The sequence below is a fragment of the Hemitrygon akajei genome, chromosome 5 (genome assembly GCF_048418815.1).
Source record: "Hemitrygon akajei chromosome 5, sHemAka1.3, whole genome shotgun sequence".
NCBI lineage: Eukaryota > Metazoa > Chordata > Chondrichthyes > Myliobatiformes > Dasyatidae > Hemitrygon > Hemitrygon akajei.
Window position 1 is genome coordinate 34,266,680 of NC_133128.1, and position 13,513 is coordinate 34,280,192.

General features: G+C 41.9%; 1 protein-coding gene across 1 annotated transcript in view; it reads right to left on the reverse strand.

Moving 5' to 3' along the window:
• LOC140727625 (NXPE family member 3-like) overlaps positions 1-12,857 on the reverse strand; it is a 28,910-nt gene extending 16,053 nt beyond the window's left edge. Inside the window, exons 1-3 of the mRNA XM_073045229.1 lie at positions 12,605-12,857; positions 4,912-5,088; positions 2,882-3,669 (exon numbers count right to left, since the gene is read on the reverse strand). Of these exons, the coding sequence (XP_072901330.1) occupies positions 2,882-3,669; positions 4,912-5,058 (935 nt within the window). The 5' untranslated portion in view covers positions 5,059-5,088; positions 12,605-12,857. The remainder of the gene's footprint in view (positions 1-2,881; positions 3,670-4,911; positions 5,089-12,604) is intronic.
• Positions 12,858-13,513: the final 656 nt, after the last annotated feature.

Sequence of the window (13,513 nt, forward strand, 5' to 3'; positions counted from 1 at the left end):
CCAAAGTGCTAAGGGCTTCAAGTGCTAAACATTCTCCAACAGAACAGCTCTATGTTGAGAGTCCCTATATTGAGATGGAGCAGAAAAAGTCCAACTTACTACATACTATTGCGGATACATCTGAAGAACAAATGCCTATGAGTCATGAGTTTGAGTCCCAAAGGGTAGTTCAGTGTGTTCACACTCAGCCTGCAGCAAGGAGATGCTCTGAACCTATGCCATGTCCAATAACATAAGGTGCTTTGAGGGCATTGATTTACAGTGTGAAGAAACTTGTGTTTGAGATGATAAAGGTCTAACTCCCACACTGGAGGTCATAAGAACCCGAAAGGAAATAACAAGTTTTATGATACAACATATTGCATTCATTTATCATCTATTTGTGAGGGCTTTCAAGAATAGCATTGAAGACAAGTCTGATAATTATGGTGACTATCTCTATTTTCTCCAACAGTCTGCTGGAGGTTATCCTGGAAAACTTGTCTGAAGTTGCCAAGGATTTGTAGGGAAAGGTCAACTAAGGTGGCAGGCAGGTGGGTCTCCGGCTCAGCAGTAAACCTAATGACTAGATGAAGTGAGGGTTATGAGTGGAGAGCCAGGGGTAACACAAGATAAGAGGAGTGTTGGGTCAGTCAGTCAGGAGGTATTGAGTGGACTCAGGATGCTCTCCAATGTCTGCAGGAGCTCGTACTATAGTGCAGGAACAAAGGACTGGAGGGAGCTTAACGTTTAGAATGTCCCTTGTCTCTTCCTGGTGGTTCAATCTTCCTAGATGCAGGAGGCATTTGATGCATGGGTGATTGGCAGTATCGCAGTAAGTGCTCAATTTGTTTCTCTGCCAATGCTCACGCTCTTGGTGGTTGGGTGGGGGGGGGGGGGGTAAGGTTTAAGGGAGCTCTCCCTAACTACCTGGTTTCTGGAGGCATTGGTAAAGAAGGTCCTGCAGCCTGAAATGGTTCTGGGAATGGAACTGAGATTCTAGCAGATTATCTGCAGAGTTGCTTCATAAGACACTTGTCAATTAGAAGAGGCAGAGTGATGAGGCGTTTGATGTTAGTGGGCATTTCCTGGGTAGAAAGATTTTCTTTCAAGTGCTCTGAGAGGCCGTGATGGTAGTGCGCCAGCATCGCTTCTGCATTCCAGCCGCACTCTGCCATGAGGTTCCGAAATTCCACAGAACTGAGCGTGAGCATTGGTGCATGCGAAGCGTCCAACCAGTACCTCATGGATGGTTGAAAATCCAGCGCATCTCAGGTTGTGAAATCTTCACATTCATTGCGAACGGGGCTTTTATTGTCCCAATTCACAGCAGTGCAGGTCAGAGCTCACCTAATCATGAGAGAAACACAAGGGCAGTCTTGCCTCAGTCTGTAACATACAGAGATGGCCGGAGCTTGAAATGCAAGGCCAGCTGGGACAGGAAGTCGCGGCTTGGCACTGGGGATCAGTTGAAGCGTTCAGGCACCAGAATCAGGGAGGAGGTTGAGTGTCGTGGGATTGCTGTACTGAAATGGAGAATTATAGAGTTAATAGCTTCCTGCTGCTTCAGGATTGTGTGTGCCTGTCGACAGACTACTTTCTTTAGGATAGCAAGCTCTGCAGGTCAATCACTGGTTCACTCATCTGTCAGGAAATATACAGAAGTCTTGACCCAAATGCAGAGCAGCAGAGATGACCTAGCAGTGGGCGATAACTTTTCCTGCAAAATAACAAGCTATGAGGGGCCACAAAACAAGAGAGAACCCATACTTAACACAACAAGGCAACAAGGTTACAGTGACTAGGAGCAGCTGGTTGTGACTGGCTGATGCGATGGGTGAATAAGGACTGTGGATGAGAGCTGGGTTTAAATAGGCTGCAGGTGATGAGTTGGAAACGTGTAGCAGGTGACTCCTGTTAGCTGGGTGGTGACTTGGAGATGCAGGCTTTCATCTAGGTTAAATCTTTGAGAATCAATTAGTCAGAGTCATAGAAAAGTACAGCACAGTAACAGGCCCTTTGGCCCATCTGGCCTATGCTGAGCCATTTAAACTGTCTACTTCCATTGACCTGCACTGGGACCACAGTCCTCCATACCTCTACCTTCCATGTATCTATCCAAGCTTCTCTTAAACGTTGAAATCGAGCTTGCATGCAATACTTGCACTGACAACTTGTTCCACATTCTCATGACCTTCTGAGAGAAGGTCCCCTTAAATTTTTACCTTTCACTCTTAACCCATGATCTCTAGTTATTATCCCACCCAACTTCAGTGAAAAAAGCCTGCTAGCATTTATCCTAACTATTACCCTTATAATTTTGTATATCCCTATCAAATTTCCAAATGTTCCAAGAAATAAAGTGCTAAGCTATTCAATCTTTCCATATAACTCAGATCCTCTAAACTCGGCACCATCCTTGTAAATTTTCTCTGTACTCTTTCAATCTTATTTACATCTTTCCTATAGGTAGGTGACCAAAACTGCAAATGTACTCCAAATTAGGCCTCACCAACATCTTATACAACTTTAACATAGCATCAATACTTTGTACTCAATACTACGATTTATGAAGACCAATGTACCAAAAGTTTACCTTACAGCCCCATCAACCTATGACAGCACTTCCAAAGAACTATTGACCTGTATTCCCAGATCCCTTTGTTCTACTGTACACCTCAGTGCTCTACCATTCTCTGTGCAAGACTTACCCTCGATGGTCCTACCAAAGTGCAACAACTTGTACTTGTCTGCATTAAATTACATTTGCCATTTTCAGCACATTTATCCACTGATCCAGATTATACATGACCAAAAAGAAAAATTGTCAGCATTGCAATCTTGCTACAGTTTTGCTAAATCAAGAAACTAAGTTATAATTGAAAGGAAATAAATAACATACCTTTGGAAAAATTTAATATCTTCCCCCTTCAAATTCAGTTTTACATATCCTGCTCTGTCATAGTTGACACGAGAAGAGCAGAGAAGCTTTTTTGGTTTGTAACAGAACCAAGGCTCTCCAGTCCTGAGGTCAGTAAAGTTACAAAGTGGTTTAGTCTGAGGTAAAAATGCATTGCATATTGTAGTCTCTGAAATAGCCCCATATTTGAAGGTACTTTTCAAAAACACTCTAAATGGCTGTTCTTCACGAAGTCTCCAAAGTACCTGCATCCCTTCACTAGGATGAACCAGTGAAACAGACACGTGGACTTTTCCTGGCCAGAATAAAGTAAAATTGATGTGATAAGTTCCATTTTGGTGATCTATAACCGTTCCTGCTGAACCGGCTTTCAACTCTGGAGTGTGGATCCGGGCTTGGAGATAGTCACCCCCGTATTGCTTCGGATTTCCTTCAAAATCGTACATACGCACCATCACCTGTAGCTGATCTCCAACATAGAAAGTCTTTCCAGAATTCAAAATAACAAAACGTGTAAGTGATGGGTTGCTGCTTTTCCGGAAAGGTACACTGGAGTTCGAAGGCTTTGGCCACTCAATCATTTTCAATACAGCTGCACCTTCTGATCTTTCCTCAGGGGTAAAGCTGTGACTCTGGTAGCCGTACTGCAACAGCTTGTGTGTCCAATCAGGCTTCAGCACTTCCATGTCTTGCTGTATTGTGGAATAATTCTTTAGAGGTGGATACCTGCTCCATTGGGAGTCTGATTGAGAAAGTGAATGTATATCTGACTGTGGAAAGAAAAATAATTCAGTATTGAATATCTTATGTTGGCATCTGAGATGTTCCTAGAAGATTTATCTGTCAACCAGAAGGGAATTCAGAGAGACTATCCAGAGCTATGAATCCCACTGTCTTCTCGATGAAGTCACATTGAGATCCGAGAAGAACAGGGTTACCTAAGTTGTGCCTTCCTTTGAGGATTGCAGCATCCATAAGAAACACCCATCTTAAGTAACGTGGTACTTCTGAAAACTTATCAGACTGAAGGTGCCCCAGAGTAGGTTCCTGTCTGGGTAAAAGTATTACAGAATTCCAGAGTTGGTGAGATAAAAGAAAACAATCTACACAGTGCTTCGATACCTGATCACTGCCCAATAACTTCTGTTGTATGGCAAAAGTAAAAAACAACAGGGTGGGACTTTATCATGACACCATGTTACTGATCAAGTGACCTGAAAGTATAGTCAAGGTTACACAGTGGGAAATAATTTAGTCAAAGTATCAGAAACCACAGGGTATCTACTGAGCTGTTCATCAAAATTAGTTTTCCTACATCATTTGTAAACTTAACTATTCAAAATGTTTCCTGAACAATAAATGGAGCAACTTATTTCCAGTCTGAAATATCTAAGAACACCAAATACTTAACCCCTGTGAGTAATAATAGCAGAAATGTAGACAACAGAAGGCAAACTGGCAGACTGAATCTATGTGCTGAAAAGCTACCACTACCTCTGTTCTTCAACATTGAAGTCATGTAATAGAGGAGGATATCAGAAGGAAATTGTGTTATTTAAGAGATTTAAAACTGGATAATCTTAGTACAATAAAATTAGCTCACTTGCTCTTAGTTGCTAAACCAAAGGACATGGAGACCATGAATCAAAATGCCTGCTTCCCACTAATACTTTAACACTCAGCAGGAAGACGTATCCTCACTACCCAGATCCCAATGCGACATTGAAGTGGTGGTGTCATGCCTACATTTGAAATGTAATTAAAAAGGAATGCGGTAAAAGGACATGACATTCTCATAAATCTCCAAAAGTGCATCTGGCCCCTCTCCCTGCTCTCATAAACCACCAAGGTGAACAGGGAGAAACACAGCTCCTGGTCAAAATGGCTACAACAGAACTATGAACAATCTGATCCTTTCCTCTTGGATCTGGTGTTAAAAAGAGAAGCTTTTAAATATTGTTTCTTCATGCTCAGTTTACTCGATTGATTTTTCAGAATACCATTTTACACACCTTGATGAGCTGAAAGTTTATAATTACCACAAGCAGTGTCAGCGATACCAGAAACATGTAAAGGAGCTGCTTGGAATTGAAGTAAAGAGGCACTTTGATTTTCCATTGGTCATTCATATTGGAAGGTTGCTGTGCTCCCTTGCCCATCGGTCTGTTTAAAACTTCTTTTCAGCAAATCTGAAATTTAAATGATTCAAATAAATTTAAGACAAACAATTTTAACCTGACAGCTTTGATGTCAAAGTAAGTTTATTATCAAAGTACATGCATGCCCCCATATACTACCTTGTGACTCATTTTCATGCAGGCATTTAAAGGAAAACAAAGAAATACATTAGAATTTATGGAAAACTATACATAAACAAAGACTGACAACAACCAATGGGCAAAAGAAGACAAATTGTGCAAATACAAAACTATAATACTGAGAATGTATTGTAGTAGTGTCCTTGAAAGTGAGTCTGCAGGTTGTCGAATCAGTTCAGCATTGAGGTGAATGAAGTTATCCACAGTGGTTCAGGAGCCTGATGGTTGTAGGCCAATAATTGTTTCTGAACCTGGTGGTGTGGGACCCGAGGGTCCTGTACCTCCTGCTCAATGGTAATAATAAGAAAAGTGCATAGCCTTGATGGTGGAGGAACATGATGATGGATGCCGCTTTCTTCCATTCCACTCCATTCAAAGAGAAAACTTTGACCATATTTTCCACAGATCCAAATAAGGTTCTTCTGGAGGACTGGAATCTGGTTACCATCTAAAGGAATGTCCATGGTAATTCTGCTAATTTTCCATCAATCAAGGTAGTATGGATAAAAGCAAACACAATATATGAGGAAAGAATATAGCTAAAACAATTTGGCAGCTGAAAAATTTGGCCTGTCCCCTAAAACCCTCACTAATTTTTATAGATGCACCGTGGAAAGCATTCTTCTAGGGTGCATCACAACCTGGTATGGAAGTTATCCAGTCCAAGACCGGAAGAAGCTGTAGAAGATCGTGAACATAGCCCAGCACATCACACAAACCAATCTTCCATCCTTGGACTCACTTTACAATGGATGCTGTTGGGGAAGTGCTGCCAGGATAATCAAGGACACGACCCACCCAGCCAACACACTTTTTGTCCCTCTTCCCTCCGGGAGAAGGTTCAAGAGCTTGAAGATTCATACGGCCAGATTTGGGAACAGCCTCTTTCCAACTGTGATAAGACTGCTGAAAGGATCCTGACCCGGATCTGGGCCGTACTTTCCAAATATCCGAACCTGACTTGCACTACCTTACTTTCCCTTTTCTATTTTCTAATTATGATTTATAATTTAAATTTTTATTATATTTACTTTGATTTGTACTCCAGGGAGTGCAAAGCGCAGAATCAAATATCGCTGTGATGATTGTACGCTCTAGTATCAATTGTTTGGTGACAGTAAAGTAAAGGAGAGTCTTCAAAAGGCAATGGTACAGCAGTGGGACATGATGGTGGGGATATGTTTTTAACTATGAATATGTTTATATCTTCAAATATCTCACAATTCATAAGTGGGTAGAGCAATAGGCTTTCTTCCTTGCTGGAACTGTGGGAATGGGATGATAAAGTGAGCTAATTATTTTTCAGTGGGGTGACTGTGGTGGTAGAGACTAGGATGCTACTGTGGACCTGGATAGAAATTGGGAAAAGAAAGGGGTTAGGAGGAGGTGTGGCTTCGTAACTGAAAAACATGAAGAGACACTGGCACACATAAAATGCGGAAGCAACACAGTAAGTCAGGCACCATCTACAGTATGGAGAGGAATGGGCTGAGACCGGCCATCAGGACTGGAGAGGAAGCGGAGAGAATCCAGATTAGGAAGTTAGTGGGAAGGGGAGGAGTACAATCTGGTAGGCGATGGGTGAGACCAGTGAGGGGAATTAAGTGAAAAGCTGGACAGTGATAGGTGGAAGATGCAGAGGGTTGAGGAAGAAGCTTGATAGGAGAGGACAGTGGAGTAAGGGAGGTGGGGTGGACAACTGGAGGGAAGTCTTGGGCAGTTCATGAGGATTAGGGAGAACAGATGAGGTGAAAGGGCTACCAGAATAAGGGAAATAAAAGAGGGGAATAAAAACCGGGGAATCATGGTGAAGTTTGAGAAATCGATGTTGTTGTTTACCCTGGAGTTTGAGTTGTAGCTCCTGCAGCTTCGTTTGGCCACATCATGGTAGGAGTTCATAGGCCAAAATGCTGGAATGGAAATAGCAGTGTCAAATTCAAATGGGTGGTCACTGGGATTTGGGGAGGACAGAACAAATGTGCTTGTTGAAGCAGTCTCCCAATCTGCGTTAGGTCTCGTCGGTGTAGAGGAGGTTACACCCGATACAATAAATGACCACAACAAATTCAAAGGTGAAGAGTTGCCTGACCTAGATGGGCTCTAAATGGTAGTGAGGGAAGAGGTGTAGGGGCAAGTGTAGTTTTTGTCATGGTTGCAGGGATAAGTGCCGGGATGGAGGTCAATGGAGAGCAACAAGTAGACAAGGAATTCATACAGACAGTGTTTTCTGTGGGAAGTAGGGGAGGGGGTAATGGGGTAGGAGAGAGAGTTGTGCCTGGTAGTAGGATCCTATTAGATATTGTAGAATTTGCAGAGAATGATGTGCTGGATACGGAGGCATGTGGGGTGTTACTGAATGTGAGGACAAGGGAAACCCTATCCTTGTTATGACAAATTGTGGAATGGATGGAGTCAGACACAGGTGATATCAAAGAGATATGGGTGAGGGCAGCATTGATAGTGGAGTGGTGGAAGGGAAGCCCCATTTTCTGATAAACAACAACTCCTTGATATTCTAGAACAGATGTGGTGGAGGCAGAGTTATTGAGAAAAGGGATCAGCAATTTTTCAGGTGACAGGGAGGGAAGAGGTATAGTCAAGATAACTGCGAGAGTACGTGAATCTGTAAAGGATGTCCATAGATAGTCTGTCTCTGGAGAAGGGGAACAAAAGATCAGGAAAGAAGAGAGATGTGTCACAGATGAACCAAGTAATTTTGAGGGTGGGGTAGAAGTTGGATGCAAAATTGATTAAATTGGCGAACTCGACATGAGTGCATGAAGCAGCATCAATGTAGTTGAATAATATTTGAGGAACATTGGGACATGGACACTTCTACTAGTCAATGAAAAGGTAGACATACCTGTGCCCATGGTGATACTGGTCGCTTGGAGAATGTGGGAAGAGCTCAAAGAGAAATTGTTGAGTGTCAGAATCAGTTCTACCAAACAGAGGATAGTGACGGTGAAATGGAACTGTTTAGGTCTGTTGTTTGGAAAGCCTTAGGGTCTTCCTGATGGGGAACGGAAGTCTATAGGGATTGGATGTCCATATTGAAGAAAGAGGGTCAGGGCCAGCGAAATGAAATGATGAAGAGCATGTGAGGTATTACGTTAGGCTGACAGGTCAGTAGTTCCCCTTCTTGCTGTTGCTATCACAACCATGTATTCCACTGCAGGGTCTTTGCACCCCTTCAGGCAGGCTGAGCACTAGGGTTGGGGTTGGGATTGGCAAATGCGCTTGTGAGTATGCACATTCCAGCTAATCACTGTTTCATTATGGTGGTATTTAACTTCTTTCTTTTGACTTGGCCCAGCGAAGTTACGCTCTCTGTTTACCCTCATCCATGTCCGGGGAAGAGAACCACCGTTTTGACACACTGTGGACGTGTAGTATTCATTTAGCATTCAGTTATCACAGTGTTGGCACTTGGCTTTCAGTTTCTGAGTTTTACTTTACAGTCCCGTTGGCCTAGCATTTATTGTTTTCTTCCCCCTTTCTTTCAAATTCTGCAACAATTCTCATTAAAGTCAGTGAACTGTTGATCTGCTTCAGTCAGTCTCTCTCGCTCTCTCTCCCCACATAGGCCATATCCGAACGTTCTTATACAAAAAAAAAATGGTGCATTGCAGGTATAGGCAGGTAGGAACGAACGAGGTGCTTATGGAGAATAAGAAATCCAAGAAAACACTTAAGTAAAAAATCAGGATGTCTGAAAGAAGGCATGAAGTTGCCTTCACAGACAAGGTGAAGGAGAATCCTAAGGAATTCTACAGATGTGTTAAGAGCAAAAGGACTGCAAAGGACAAAATCTGGAAGATCGGAATGGTAATTCATGTGTGGAGTCAAAAGAGATGGGGGAATCTTAAATGGATTTTTTTTCACCTGTTTTTACTCAGGAGATGGATACAGAGTCCAGAAGTGAGGCAAAGTGTCCTCAGCTTCATGGACCTGTACAGATTACAGGAGGAAGTCTTTGCTGTTGTGAGGCATATTAGGGTGGTTAAATCTCCAGAGCCTGACAAAATGTTTCAGTCAGACCCTGCAGAAGGCAAGTGTGGAAATTGCTGGAGCCCTCGCTGAGATATATAAATCATCCTTAGTGCCAGGTGAGGTACCAGAGAATGGAGGATAGAGCAGTTCAAGAAAGGCTCTAAAAATAAACCAGTGAACCTGACATCAACAGGGGGGAAAGTGGAACGTAGTGTAGGGGATCAAATATATACGTATTTGGAAAGGCACAGACTGATTAAGGATAGTCAGCATGGCTTCATATATGGTAGGTTATGTCTTATAGAGTTTGAGGAAGTTACCAGGAAAGCTGATGAAAGCAAGGCAGTGGATCTTGTCTATGTGGTCTTTGACAAGGCATTTGACAAAGACCTGCATGGGAGGTTGCTCAAGAAGGTTCAGTCACTTGGCATCAAGATAAGGTAGAAAATTGGATATGACATTGGCTTTGTGGAAGAAGCCAGAGAGTGGTAGTAGATGGTTGCCTTTCTGACTGGAGGCCTTTGACTAGTGGAGTACCGTAATGATCGGTGCTGTATCCATTATTGTTTGTATTATTATCTATATCAATGGCCTGGAAGATAATGTGGTTAACTAGATCAGCAAATTTGTGGATGACACCAAGATTGTGGATGTAGTGGACAGCAAAGAAGGCTATCATGGTTTTCAGCGGGATCTGGATCAGCTGGGAAAGTGGGCTGAGAAAATGGCGGATGGAATTTAATGCAGATATGTGCATAGTGTTGCATTTCAGTAGGACCAAGGAGAATAGGTCTTACACAGTGAACTGCAGGGCACCGAGGAGTGTGGTAGAAAAAAGGGATCTGGGAATACAGGTCCATAATTCATTGAAAGTGGCATCACAGGTAGATGGGGTTGTAAAGAAAGCCTTTGGCACATTGGCTTCATAGATCAATGCATTGAGTACAGGAGATGGGATGTCATATTGAAATTGTATAAGACATTGGTGAGGCCTAATATGGAGTACTATGTATGGTTTTGGTTACCGACCTACAGGAGAGATGTAAATAAGGTTGAAAGCATGCATAGAAAATTTTCAAGGATGTTGCTGGGTTTGGAGGAATTCAGTTATATGGAAAGATTGAATAGGTTAGGACTTTATTCCCAAGACCAAGAGGAGATTTGATAGAGGTATACAAAAGAATGATTGGTATAGATAAGGTAAGTGCAAGCAGGCATTTTCCACTGAGGTTGGGTGGGACTACAACTAGAGGTCATGGGTTAAGGGTGAAAGGGGAAAATGAAGGGAAACTTCATCACTCAGAGGTTCGTGAGTTTGGAATGAGCTGCCAGTGCAAATGGTGCGTGTGAGCTTGATTTCAACATTTAAGAGAAGATTGGCTAGGTACATGGATGGTAGGGGAATGGAAGGAAATGGTCCCAGTACAGGTCAGTGGGATTAGGCAGGTTAAAAGTTTTGGCATGGACTAAATGAGCCGAAGGGCCTGGTTCTGTGCTGTAATCTTTATGACTCTATTATTTTGACCTGCTTCAGTGTCTGTCTGCCTTTCCACACTCGGATCATATCCAAATGTTCTGACGCTCCTTCCTGTTGGATCTAGAGATAATATTCTCAAGAGAATTCTTCAGCATTCAAGAATGAGATACATATCATGTGGATAGTCATTGTATTAGCTGTTCATAACACTAACTCACTTTACACATAACACCAAGAAACAAAGAAAGGATTCAAAAGAAAAATAGCAAATAACTTGTGGCAATCTGGTATTGAAAACTAGCTCAAACTTGATATATAAGAAAATGTCTTTGATAAGAATAGTCCATGCAACAGCTTTAGTAACAAAGTGATACAGTGATACAGCTGCAGGCAAAGAAACTACAAAAATAGAAATAGAAAACCATCTATACTGTAAATCCATTGAACAGTTCAAGTCAAAGACAGAAGCAAGCACAAAGTTAAATTTCCCTAAATATTCAAGAATCCACCTATCTTTGTTCTAAATTAAAATGGAATCTACATCTTCATGTGGGATTGAGAAGTCCAATGATTCGGTCCTAATAGCCAATCCCATATACGGAGGCTGTGGAAACAGAGACATGAAACAACAGTTGAAGAAAAATTAAGAAAAAAAGAGGTTTTAGGAAGAGAAGTGCGTCAACATTTGGATAGGAAGAATTGAGAAGGATATATGTCAGAAATGGGAGAAAGGCACAAAATGACGAGATCCCGCTGACAGAAGAATTATAATGGGCTAAGTGACTTTTCTGTACACTGCAAAATCCTTTGTGTCAAGGAGGCTGGAAAACCTCTCGTCGGCAATCACCGTCACAAAGACTTGCTGTGAAGAAATTCATCACATGTACAAGCCGTTTCATAATGCGAAGAAATGATATCTTCACAAGAAAAAAGAATTGAGACAGGGCAGCTAAATTACAAAGCAATGTGTAAAACTTTGAAGCCCCCTTCTCTAGAAAATTGAGAAGTGAACAGTCCATTGAATTGTTGAGTGCAATTTTTATTGGGACATTTTCTTGTTAACACAGTTTTGTTCTTTAGTTTAAATATAGTGGCATATATTTAAACTCATTATACGTCACTCAGTACTTCTTATTTTATCGCAACGCCCTAAAGTCACGCAAGACACTGACTAAAAGAGGATCACAGCGGGCGAGGCAGCATCTGTGGAGGAAAAAGGACGATCGGCGTCTGCAGTACAACCGAATCGTCGACTGCCATTTCTCTCCACAGATCCGGCATGTTTTTGTTGCAAAATAGATGTGCTATTCCCTCGATACCCTGAGCTGCGAAGAATTGCGAAACATTTTCGTTCGTTAATATATTCCGAGGACTAGCTGGCAGTGTCGAAAGACAGCAATTCAAATCAGTCTTGACGCGAATAAAAAAGGATAGTACCCACTTTTTTCCTCTATTTCTCCCTGGATACATAAACACTAAAAGAAGCGCTGTATAAATTACAATTTGAATGACTTTTTAAAAAAATGTCTTCTATGTCGTATTGTGCTGTAACTATAAGTTTCCGTAGAAACTATGGCCACAGAACAGGTACTTCAGGTTTCCGCGGGAGCTGTTGCTTCTGTCGAGCTTTGCAGTTTATTCGTGTGTTACAAAATGTAAAGGTACAGTCCCCGAGCACAAGAGACCCAAGAAAGATTCCCAACGGATCTTCAATTTTCATTCGACATTTGGCGTCATGCAAACAAAACAAACTACGATCTTCCCGGAGATTCAAAAGTATCTGAAATATATTTTTATTATCGTCTCCCACATCAGTTTGCTGCTGAGAGATTAAACCGGCAGCTTTCATTAGGACTTTTCTTTCGGAGACATTACAAAAATGTTAGAATAAAGGAATAAGAATCGATGTTGAATTACCTGCGATTTGTAATTGTTTCCCTCGGACTATAAAATAGGGTGCCGTCGCCGGATTACACTTCGCTCCTCTCGTAAAGTTAGCAACGATCGAACCATCAGGAAAATAGTAATAATCTCCTCGGCGCTTCAACAGCCAAAGTTTGCAACATTATCGACCACTCCCTGTAACGAGCCTATTGTCACCAAACAGGCGAGTTCAGTGACAATCTCGAGAAAACCTACAGATGATGAAATTCACTGAGTTCACAAAGAGCAAATTGACTCCAGTAATTTAGTTTATAATTTAGCACATAATTTGTCATATCTGAAATACTCTGGCAGTTTATAATGATCTCAGACTTCGTACAGTGTTGCAGTAATAATTCAAAAATGCTGTCATATGATAATAGCCGAATTTTAAAGCAACAGTAACCCTTCATAGGATTGTAAAATTATTCAGTGAAACGGCTTTTGTTGTTTGTTGTCAATGGGCAGCGTCTAGTGACATTGTGCCTTGAACGACTATGAACAAATTCTGGACTCCACAAAAGGCAGTCGGAAAAACAGCGAATAAATTTAAAACACTTGAGATACTGTAAATGCCAGAAACACGCACAAAATGCTGGAGGAACTGGGCAAGTCGGGCAGCATCTATGGAAGGAATAAACTCCTTTATCAATCACATCAACCATAGCCTACCAGTCAACCTCGCTGCTTTGCAATTCGCCTATGGGAGCAACAGGTCAACGGCAGATGCCATCTCTCTGGCACTACATTCCTCCTTGGAACACCTGGAGAATAAAGACGCATATGTAAGGCTCCTTTTCATTGCCTACAGCTCTGCCTTTAATGCCATCATTCCAAATAAACTGATTCCTGAACTCCGGAACCTGGGTCTTAGCACCCAGATCTGCAGCTGGATCTTCAACT